At 35.7% G+C, this 12,176-nt stretch overlaps 1 protein-coding gene across 9 annotated transcripts in view; it reads right to left on the bottom strand.

The window, feature by feature from the left end:
• Window positions 1-12,160, bottom strand: part of XRCC4 (X-ray repair cross complementing 4) — a 270,818-nt gene extending 258,658 nt beyond the window's left edge. For 5 of the 9 annotated variants that reach the window (XM_057307398.1, XM_044384061.2, XM_048221136.2 and 2 more), the window contains exons 1-2: window positions 12,062-12,160; window positions 122-270 (exon numbers count right to left, since the gene is read on the bottom strand). In XM_057307398.1, coding sequence (XP_057163381.1) covers window positions 122-260 — 139 coding nt within the window. In that variant the 5' untranslated portion in view covers window positions 261-270; window positions 12,062-12,160. Of the gene's footprint in view, window positions 1-121; window positions 271-1,545; window positions 1,712-11,856; window positions 11,926-12,061 lie in introns of those variants that run through there. The other 4 variants (XM_057307396.1, XM_057307397.1, XM_044384064.3 and 1 more) reach the window with 4 other exon arrangements.
• Between the last annotated feature and the right edge of the window lie 16 nt (window positions 12,161-12,176).

Raw genomic sequence — 12,176 nt, 5'->3', positions numbered from 1 at the left:
CAATCATGTTAATTTTACCCAGAATCTACTAAAGAAATACCTTAATTTGAAGTGTCACTGAGGACTGAAGAACAGCACATTACCAAAATTTTACTTTTAAAAAATTTGCTGTGAATATTACCTGTCCCGGTCCACGCTGACTGACCATCAGTAAGTGTAATAACAAAACCAGATCCTAGTGTTTTCTCCCAAGCCACTTGTAGAAAATGAATTATGTCAGGTTCGGAAGCAAGACAGATTCTGCTTACTTTTCTCTCCATTTCTGGTCACCTGTTGTAAAAGAATAAAATTAATATTTTTGCAAGAAACTGTGACTATCAAATAGCGATGTTTTGTATATTGTTCTCTCAGCTACACAAAGCACCAAGGAAATAAGTAAAACAAAAAAAACATGTAATAGTTAGCCAACCACAACTCAGTAAATCACAGTTCTATTCAATACTGATCTATAATTTTTACAGATAAGAAAAACAGAGGTCCATAAATGGCAAATGAGTTACCCAAGTTGAACGCTGAAAAAAATTACTATACCCAACAATATGAAGAGTAAAGACTTTTCTTACTGATCACACTTTCATTTCTAATGATTAGAGGTTCTTCTTCGATGAATTCAAAAACATTTGCCCAGACTGACCTCAAACTTACCAAACTGTGGTACAACACATATTTGGTTCAAAGAAAGTAACTATATTTTTTCTAATACTGGAATATCCCTTGACCATGTGCACGTCATTAAGAGATGCTTAAGCTGTAGAAGCTAACATGCAAAACAAAAATACCCTAAAAATTACAAACATGCAAAAAAAAACCATTACAAAAAGTCAAAACCAGGAACAAAGCACAAACTTCCAAAGATGGAAAACTAGAGAAAACTATTCTTTAATCACAGAGCATGAATCTCTTCCTAGATAATCCTGAAAAGGCTAAAAAAACTCTTTAATCTTTTATTTAGGGAGAAGAGTATAAAACTGCTTCAATTTTTATGACCAGTATATATATATATATATATAATATGCTATAAAATTCCAAAAGTAAATTATTAATTGGCAATTCACTGACAACTGATTAATAAGTTTTAACAGAGCAAATTTTTAAATCAGTTTTAATTTGCTTTCTCAATTTAAAGCTATTATTTTCATAAATAAAGCATATTCTTTTTCTCAATTAACAACTGAATATGAAAATAAAAACAACTGAATGCAAAAAACTCACTTTGTCAGCTCTTCACACAATTGAATATGAAAATAAAAACAACTCACTTTGTCAGCTCTTCACAAAACAAAACTAACATACTACAGATCTCTATCTTCTGGGAGTGGGAGGGATGCTTAATTACAGAATGCTAGAGCTATTCTATCTTACAGCAAAAAGCACAAGGAAGCAGGGCGATTTCCAGAATAAAAGAAAAAAATGTCTAAAATTAAGAGTGTAAGATACCTCCAAATTGGTAAATTAACAATAATTCTAACTTCTACCTAAAGTGTGCTCAGAAGACTGTTTATTATTCTTCCCAGTAAAAGACATAAAGTTTTAAAATCACCATACTTGGGGGCGCCTGGGTGGCGCAGTCGTTAAGTATCTGCCTTCGGCTCAGGGCGTGATCCTGGCGTTATGGGATCAAGCCCCACATCGGACTCCTCTGCTATGAGCCTGCTTCTTCCTCTCCCACTCCCGCTGCTTGTGTTCCCTCTCTCTCTGGCTGTCTCTATCTCTGTCAAATAAATAAACAAATAAATAAATAAATCTAAAATAACCATACTTGTAGCCACATCAATTAAGCATGTTTACGTGTTAAAACTATGTAAATTTGTAGGTTTGACTACATCATAACCACTGAAAAAATGTAATTATTTTTAAATATTTCATTTAGTCATAAATTTTTCCTACATTGAGGTCTTTTTTTGCCTCAGTAGGCTTACTTCTGAAATGCGTTATCCATTTGTGAATAGTTTCTTTTAAATCAGTCAAAACACTTAACATGCAGTTAATTACCCACATGCTCTGTAATCCTTAAATTTGAAAATTACTGGAAAATGTGTATTACTATTTTTCTATACCAATCATTGAAAAAGACACATAGTTAGAGACTTACATAATTCTAATAGGCCCCAAGCCCACAGCTTAGGAGGGGGAGGGTAATAGAAACTACTTATGAAGGCCACTTTTTGCCTCTCTGGAATTTATATACAAACACACAGATACACTTGCACAGGTTATTTCTTCTTAAATGTGCCTCCAGAAGCATGGCTATTGTTAGCAATTAATGTAACTTTGTGACAGGAAAACTCAGCACTTAGAATTACTCTAAAACAGCAATGGGTTTCACTGCTATTTTTCATATTTGAAATAAGTGACAAACTGCTAATTATACAAGGTAGTTTAAAATTCAATATTCCAGATGCTTCACTCAATGACACAAAGGGCTTTAATCTCAGTAATGTAAAAAAGACATTTCGGGGTCAGATTAGTCTTTTTTTTTTTTTAAGATTTTATTTATTTATTTGACAGAGAGAGAGACAGGCAGCGAGAGAGGGAACACAAGCAGGGGGAGTGGGAGAGGAAGAAGCAGGCTCCCAGCGGAAGAGCCTGACGTGGGGCTCAATTCCAGAACGCCGGAATCACGCCCTGAGCCGAAGGCAGACGCTTAAGGACTGAGCCACCCAGGCGCCCCGGGGGGTCAGATTAGTCTTAACAATGTCTTTGAATTATTTACGTTTTAAATATTTTCCAGTTTCTGATCAACTCGAGGTACTTATAGCTAAAATTAAATTGTATTATTTTAAAGATGCCATCGTTTTACTAAAACTCAGATTTGAAACTTTGGATGCTACCTGTGAGTCATGTTTAAGCACTTAACATCAATAGCCTGAATGTGACCACTCAGTATCCTAGAAACTTTGTGCCTCAGCAGCCTCCAATGTTTTCTCTGTATCAACTCAGTTTTAATTTCCTAATAATATATTATTTGAACCACTTCTGAATGAAATTCATTCTTCTACTTACTTAAGTCACCCCCTCATTAAGTATCAAATACAAAATATCTAAGAACCAACCACAAAATAGGAAAAAGGATGACTTGCCATGTCTTTCAAGAATCCTAAGAGCAAACCAATGATGTCTTTGCTTTCAGCAGCCCTGTAAATGGGAATAGTCAGCCATAGTTTTTCTGCCCCAAGAATACTTGAAGAAAGGGGTGGAATCCTCTTTAGAGGGACTGATTGATTAGGGCCATAAGAAAGCGTGTGTTTTGTTTTCTAAGGGCACTAAAGGTCGCACTAGTATCAGCACCTCTCCCAGCCAGAGCCAAGGATCTAAGACAAGCCTGCAGGTGGAGACAGTTGAGTCCCACCCCAATTTGTACATCAGTAGCTTTATTGAGAGCTCAGAACAGTTGAGAATTGAGAAGCTTATCTTTAGTACTTTGTGTCTTTGATACTTGGCTTCCTTCTTAGAAGAGAAATAAGTTGTTGGCTGGTATGCAGTTGATGTGATCTACGCTCTGAACAAATACCATTCACAGTTGCCTCTGAATAAACAAGACGCTTTTTAAATTAGTTTACAAAGAATTTTGTATGCCCTTTTGGATGCTGATAAGGAGCAGTGCAGAAGCCAACTCTCTTAGGTCAGCTCAAGTTAGTGACAACACTATATCATTGATAACACCATTTTGAACTTGAGCTTCTTTTATTTTCCTTTATAGTTAAGTTACGGCTTCTTTTCAAGCTGCTTGGGCTGCAGGTGTTCAAACTTCTGCAGCTATGCCAAGGAGTTGTACTTACAGATCAGAAAGGACTAAATGCATGTTTCTAATGAAGCAATTAACTTAAGTGCCCCCTTGTTCAGAAAAGTAGGCCGATACCTAAAGTGAATTCAGAATAAAGACTAGCACACAACACAGGCTGTTAAGCCTATAATTAGATTCTCAATCATATTATTTTGTTTAACCTTATTAAAAAAAAAGGAAGAAAAGAAAAAAAATGTAAATTGTAAATCAAAAGCATGGTGATAAATTTTTTAAAGTTCTATCATATTATAAAAATTCAAGGGTAGGACCATATGTATTGCTAGATAAAAAGGGAAGAAAGTCTTATGCGACAACCACTTTTTGGGCTATTTACTTTTAATAAGACAAACATCACACAATTCAGAAAACTAAGAGCAAAGAAAATGACGATTTTCCTATTTGTTTAATAATCAATGCTTTTAAAAAAAAATACTAATGTTTATCTTACCAGAATTCTCATACTGAAAACTTTTCTTAATTAATAATTGATTCCTAGCATTTTCATTATTTTTTTCCCTATCATTTTCATTAATAGCATGACAACTTGCTGGTTGGAGTTATCTATCTGTCTGAAGGGTTAATTTTTTTTTTCTTACATGACCACAAAATCAATTTACCTTTAAATTTCCAAAGCAATTAAACAAAAATATCAAGTTTTCTATAGAAGAAATGCCTTCTTCAAAGACTATTCTCGAGTTCCCATTATCTAAACTTTAAGGGTAAAGAATTTATAATATTATTAAATAATTTTCTCATCATGTCAATATTACCTCCATTCTATTAATTTAGAAATGAAAGTAAGGTAACCAGCTGTCCAGGTTTCCCTGAGATTTTCTTGGTTTCAACACTGCAAGTCCCATGTCCAGGAAACCTCCCAACCTCAAGCAAACTAGGATGGATGGTTACCCAAACTAAGAGTAAAATATAGTTAGGACTGTAGACATAATCTTGTTCAAAAACTTGTAAAATACCGATAATGTTCAAGTTAGATGTCAAATTAACAGTCTGATGCTTCAGGAATAAAGCACCAGAACTATAAAATTAGTCTAAAAATTAAGGCATCTTTGCCATGGTCATAGTCCATTCTCAATTACCTCTTATGACTGTGGAATGCCAGCTGCTGCCATTCCAATATCGTATTACTGCTCATTTCCTCTACTCATCTTTTACAAATACCATTAATAATCATTAGTTTCAGTGATTCATTTAAAGTTCACTTCCTCTCCTTTCTTTTTTCTTTACCCAATGAACTAAGTATTTTAAAACAATAAAAGAGCTTGACTAAATTTCCCACATAAAATCTAACACCTAGATCCAAAATGCCCTGAAAATTGGACCCAAAGTTCCAGGACTTCCTTTCTATTCATCAAATGGACACTCTTAATTACAAATAAACTTGGCAGAAAGGATGAGAGCATACTTATCATTTTGGAAACTTTCTAAACTTTCACACTTCAGTCCTAATTGCAGAGTTTCCTGTGAGAATACACTTAACAGAACGGAAGAGATAAGATAATACCTGAAATACAGAATTAACTAAACAGTCTTTCTTAAGAATTTAGTAATTATGATTTCTTAAGCCGTAAAATTTTGACACCTCTCCTGCATTTTAATTTCAGAAGAGTGAAATACCATCAGTAAAGTGTATATACAGTCTTTTCTACTTGAAAAATGTGCTGCTGGGAACCGAAATGTAACTAAAAACACTTGTATGGAAGAGACACAGAACTTGCACTATACTTTTTCCCCTACCCACAAACCCACCATTTCCTTACAACTGTACCCATTTATCTGCCTATTTCTAATGGCAAACAGGGGGACGAATGATAAGATTGGGGTACAAATGAGAGTTAATTCCGGAAAAAAAAAAAAAAAAAACCCTATAACATATCCTCAACTGGTGACACTACCTAATTCAGCCGCTCAAAAATATTTAGGAACTATGTGAAATTGCTGGTATTTAACAATGTTTAGCCTAAAAAATGGCAATTTCACATTGTTTGAATGACAGTAAGTTATAAACAACACATTCCAAATTGGACGAATAATTACTATTTATTTCCCATGCTGTAATTTTTGACTCTAAGTCATTTTCAGCCATTCCTGAAAGTATTTTGGACTCTCGCGGGAGAACGTTTCAAGATAAAAGCAAAACATTCACCAGCTGATAATTGTGATGGTGATAGGTACACAGGAGTCCACTATGTTCTCGCTACCTTTATATATATTTGAAATTTTCTACAATAAAATGAATAAAAAGAAAATAGTTCGCTAAGTATTATTTGACCATCAGGCTGATTATATTGCTATAGAGTACCTTTGTAAAAAGAGACAAAGTCACCTATTAGAAATTTATTCTTAAATATATAACTTAAATATATAATTCAATACTTCAAAACTTAGGAGCCTATTTAAGAAATATTGAGCTCAGTGTCGACTCTTTATCTGATAAGCATTACACCTGAAATACTGGTATGTAATGCACTGTTGACTGACTCAGAGATGAGCACTTGATTCAAGTTAGGACAACTAGGACCAGTGAAGCCTAATTTCAACACTTCTTCTCTACTGGATTTGATGCTCTAACACTGTGAGCCTGAAGCTGCTGACAACAAAACCAACAGCAGAAAGTGAAACTGAGCTGTGGGTAGCAGCTCAGATCTGATTCCAGCAATACCAGAATCTAGATCCAACCACAGATGTTTTAGGTATGAGGCCAAGAAGTTCCTTTCTGTTTAAGCTACTTTGTTGCAGGTTTTGGAATCAGTCAGACTTCTGTATGAATCTCACTCCTTGGTTGTCTGGACTTCAGCAAATTATTTAATTCTCTAAACCTCGATTATCTCATAGTACCTGCAAAACAGTTGTAAGTCAGCAATGTGTGTATTCCATCGGTGCCATGAGTACCAAACTTTGGGAAACACTATATTAAACTCATAATATTCAACACGAAACAGGAAATTTCACATTTTCTACTTAATATGCTTACACTCTCATCAATCCTAAAACATTTCAAAGTACCGGGCAACTTTATCACTACATGATAAATAACTGGTAACAGTTGGTTCAACCGTTGAAGACAGACAAGAAGACAACTGGTGAATATTTTTCCAGAAGACCCTAATGATTCTAGGGGGAAAAAAATGTCTATTCAAAACAAAGTTTCAAGTCTTGGTTACATGGCAAAAAAATGTTTTCCAAGTTTAAAAATCATTAATTAATAAGTTAATGTTTTCTCCTTAAAACTCAACAGCCTACCTCAAAATATTGGCAAACGTGCTCTAAAAGAGGATTCCAATCAATTTAAATTTTAAAATTGTTTTTCTCTTCCACCTTTAATATACTCAAAAAAATACATTAAAAGCTTTTTATGAACCTCTAATACAATTTGTTTTTTCATGTTTTTAAGATATTTGTAGAAATAAATGTAGCACCTGGCAGAATATATGACCTCAACTAGACTTTGAATCCATTCTTCACAATACAAATTTAGGAGTGTGATGTGGTTAAACAATTAGATTACTATATAAAAGCCATCAGTCTCTGTTATTAGAAAAGAAAAGCAATGAGAGGACTAGTCCTGATGCTCCTGGTTTATGCTCTTCTAGGACTGTTTCAGGACGATCACTCAAAGAATGCTTAGCTTAACCTTCTTCTAGACGTCTGCAAAACAGATGTTATTAAGACTGTATGGTTCCAGTGACTTGATAAAAAAGCTTCAAATGTGTCTTTACTTTGCATCAAACGCTCTATATACAGTGATATTCATACGGGAATTAAGAGTGGTAATCTGTGATATTCAACCAAACATATCAACTTTACTTGCTCTTTAATCCACTCATTTTCTTCTAAGATATAGCTGTCAAATACTCAGAACAAATCTTCTCATCACATTTTAACTTCACTAACTTATTATGTTTTCTCTATTGCTAAATTCTCAAAGCATAAACTTTTGGTTCCCCAAAGTAATATCTAAGTCTTGAGTTGAGCCAATTTTTGTAAGAATAATATATAAAATGATGAGGTTGATTCCTAAACACAGGATTAAGGCAAGAGTTTTTTTGTTCATTCATAGATGAGTATCATTGCACAAGTAATTATAAATTGCAACCATGCTATCATTTTTTTAAAAGCACGTTAAGCCCACATATGCAAGTATATTAGTATACTATGTTATATAAGCACCTACCTACAAATTACCAAAGAACTGTCAATAATTTTTTAAAATTCAACTTTAAGTGCTCCAAAGTTTAGACAGATGTTACCCTACTTTCTCTGAGCAGCTGTTCATTGGACATGTTCCTTATTTATTGATATACTGTGTTCAATGTTAGGGTCACATTTCTTAAACAGGAACTTGGCAACTTCCAAATTCCATTGTAAATATTGACATATCTCAGCATGTCAATATTTATACTGTCAAGACTTTGATGAGTCTCCTCAACAATGGCTGCATCTTATTTCTTAGCAGCCACTTGCTTCTGTTCCAATTGACCAAGGTCTTTCTTTATTCAACAGCATCCTCTCAAAGACCAGATTGGCTTTCTTGCTTATTTCAACATTCTGGACACTTTTACAGGGTTAGTAAAGTTCAAAGAAACAAGGCACAAACTTAGGAATAGTTATTTTTGATTACTTAATCCCAAACCTAATCATCATTTTCAACCCCACCGTTGGGGTTGAAAGCTGCTGAAGCCTTTTCAGAATTTATAGAGTTAAATTATTTCCTTTTCTGTTAGTCCTAAAGGTATGCAACATTACAAAAACACTGGTTTACGGACTACAACGATGATAATATTCAGAGGACGGTTTAAATTCAGATTGTTTACCATCAAAGGTAGTTAGAAGTCTGGTTCATTATCTACAATTATGCAGTGTTTTAAATAGAAAATTACTTTACCTAATTTTTCTGCCAAGTATCAGAAATTATTTTAACAAACTAATTATCTTTAACTCAACCTTAACAACAAATTTCCATATCATTGTGAGAAAAATCTTTGCAATATCTTGAAAATAGCCTGGGATTTCCCAATGGCACACAACCAAAGGTTTAATGTAAAGCTATTAGCAGTACTGGCATCTAGCAAAAGCATGGATGCCTCATGAGCAGTTTGGAATTCTAGCACGGATTTCCCCTTTGAGGCAACAAAAGTCTCAAGGGTGTTCTTCCAAAAGAGCCCCGTCTCATCAACATTAAAAACTGCTGACTATAAGAACCCTCTGTTCATCTATTTCAGCCAATGTCTTACCAAAAAAAGCACAACTCATGTTCTCATCAGCACTGGCAGCTTCACAAATGACAAGGAACAAACTGCCCTGGACTATAAAATGCATTAACTACCTCCTACCTGTACAAAAACTATCCTTCTATTATTTTAAGGACAGCCACCTTTTTCCTAGAAAACAAGGTATAGCAAATATACCATCGATTTTATACTCAAAAGACTCAGCCTGAAATCAAAACTCTAGTGCTTCATAGCTGAGTGACTTTGGTCATGCCATTAATGCATTAAAACATTCACCAACTGCTTCCTACGTACCAGGCTTTGATATCCTCAGAATGAGGAAGACACATTTCCACCTCTCTAGTGAGATAAAAACACCCCAACATGATTATTTTACAAGCTTGCAAAGTGCAGAGGCAGGGTGGTACCTACTCTCAAGAGTTCATGTAAGCCAGCCTGACATCTCGGGGAAGGCTTCCCTGAGTTACACCTGATACGAATCTTAAAAGGTGAAAAGGAAAGAGATACGAAAAGGCATTCCATGCAGAAGACCCTGCATGAGCAAAGGCTTGGAGGCAAGAAACAGCAAATACCTGAAAATGATAAACAATTCAATGTTTCACAATGACTGCAAATCAAGGATGGCTAAATTCAAATACCCAGTCAAGTTCATTCATTCAACCAAAACATGTGCACTTCTATGCTTCAGACAGTGCTTTAAAACTTGGCACAAGGAAACAACACAGATAACAGCTCTTTCCTTTTTAAAACTGATATTTTAATAGGAGGCCAACAATGAAAAAAACCACATAATAAATATGTAAAACATATAGTATGGTGGCAAGTGCTAGAGTAAAAGGAGAAGACAGGATAGAGAAAGCTGGGAGTACAGAGGCCAGTGAGGGAAACAGGGATAGTTGCAAAGCTGCAATTTTAAATAGGTTGAGGTAGGCTTTACTGAAAAGGTGATACCTGAGCACATACATAAAGATCAGTTGTGTGGATGTCTGGGAAAAAGCATTCCAAGCAGATGAAGCAGCCAGCGCAAAGGCCCTAAGGCAGAAGTAGGCTTAAAGTATTTAAGAAACAAGGAAGCCAGTATGGCTGAGACAGAGTGAAGGGAGAGCATACAAAGGGCTGAAGTAGGGAGGTAATAGGAAACCAGATCATGCAGAGTTTTGTAGGCCAATGTAAGGATGTCAGCTTTTATTGTGAATCAAATGAGAAGTCATAAAATGTTTTTAAGCAAATAAGCAACATTCCTTCTGATAAACTTTTTATTCTGGAGTAATACTGAATTTACAGGGAAGCTGCATAGATAACACAGAGCTCCCATATACATCTCACCCAGTTTCCTCTAATATTAACATCTGGCTTTCAGAAAGAGAAGGAACTAAGAATATGAATTCTGGAGTCTTCAGTATACAGATGGTTATTTAAAGTCATTAACACTTGATATAATCAAAAGGAAGTGTAGAAAGAGGAAAAGAAGAGAATAAGAGAATCAAAGATTGAGCCCTGGAACACTCAACAATAAGAGATCAGGAAGAACAGAAGGAAGACAGAAGGAACCAACGAGGGAGAAGGAGAACCAATAGAGTGTGATGTCCTGGGAATGAAGAAAATACATCTTGAAAAAGGAAGTGATTAACTGAGTCAAAGGTTGCTGATAGCTCAAATAGGAAAGAAGATGGAATAATCAACACCTGGAGACCACTAATGACATTAAGAAGAGGATTTGAGGGAAGGGTGGGAGCAAAAGTCATGCTGGAAAGATCTCAAGAAAGAACAGAAAAAGAGAAAATGGGATTTGGAACATAAAATCCCTACAGGATTTTTGTTCAGACGAGCAATAAATGGGGTTAGAAATGGAGAAAGGTTGAGAGAAGCAGTTCTTAAAGTAAAAGAAATAACATTCAGGTCAAACATGAGTCTTAATCTAAGAGCCACAGCAAAAAAATATAAAATAGGGGGGAGAAGAAGGACAAAGACAAATACTAGAACACAAAAAGAGGGGGGAGAAGGAGGAAAAAGACAAACACTAGAACACAAAGAGCCTTAATCTTAAACTATGGAGGCTAGTTGAGGATTAGAGAAAACAAGCAGTTAAGTACGTGACCACCAATGAATTTTTAAAAAGGAAATCATACAAAAGGAAACCATTAACGTTATTAACACTAGATACAATGTAAAAAGGGGGGGAGTGAGGGAGACTGACTAGTGGTAAAACAGCAATACAACTTTAATTCAAAAACCTTATATTAAGTTCCCAAAAACTATGCGAACTTAAGTCAAAACACCTGTTTCTCCATTCGGACTACGCAAAGACAAAATCGGGTGGAAAATAAAGCCTCATCTAATGGGATTATCAAAACTAAAAGAAGCTAAATAATACCACTGATTAAAAGAGAAAGTTGGCATGTGATTCCTCTTGCTGATGGACCGCTTCTCTAGAATACCTATGCAACCACTCAACTCAGAAAAGGGCAGTTTCTTTCCACTTGTTACAACTGAAAGTTCTTCCCTTACCCCAAAGGGCCTAGTACGCTTCAGGCCCCAAGTGAAACCCATGGACAGTTTACAAAGAGCGAGGGATTAGGGGAGAGAGAGAAGGGTAGCGTCAGAAAAGTGTCCAACAGCATAGTCAACACAACTCTCTGGATTCAAGTGTCTTCCTACTTCCACAACCATTACAGGGCACTTCAAAGGCACTCTGCAGTCTAAAGAATCCCTCAGGTGCAAAGGAAGAAACTGAACAGGCGGCGTAGCAGGTGCACACCCTGCCCGTTAATTTAGAGAAACCAGGCGTCCCCCGAGAGTGCATAAACGAAAGGTCCAGGAGCTTACACAATGAGGGGGATCCGAGCTGGGAAAAATCATGTACCGAGGAGTTCTAGAGGGAAATAATAGGGAACTAAAAAAAAAAAAAAAAAAAAAAAAAAAAAGTAAGAAAGAAAAGCAAAAAAAAAAAAAAAAAAGGACAAAACAAAGGACTATTACCATTACTAGTTTACTATTACTAAAATACGCAGCTCACATTTCCGGACCCTACCTCTCAGTTCCTCCACTTCCGGTCTCCTCCAAAAGGCCCGCTCCCACAGACAGACGTCCCGCAGCCAATGAGAGCGACGTCCACTTCCGCAGAGGCGCCTGACGTCTTTTAGCTC

Source organism: Ursus arctos, unplaced genomic scaffold (genome assembly GCF_023065955.2).
Source record: "Ursus arctos isolate Adak ecotype North America unplaced genomic scaffold, UrsArc2.0 scaffold_5, whole genome shotgun sequence".
Taxonomy (NCBI): Eukaryota; Metazoa; Chordata; class Mammalia; order Carnivora; family Ursidae; genus Ursus; species Ursus arctos.
This window is presented reverse-complemented; position numbering and strand designations above follow the sequence as displayed.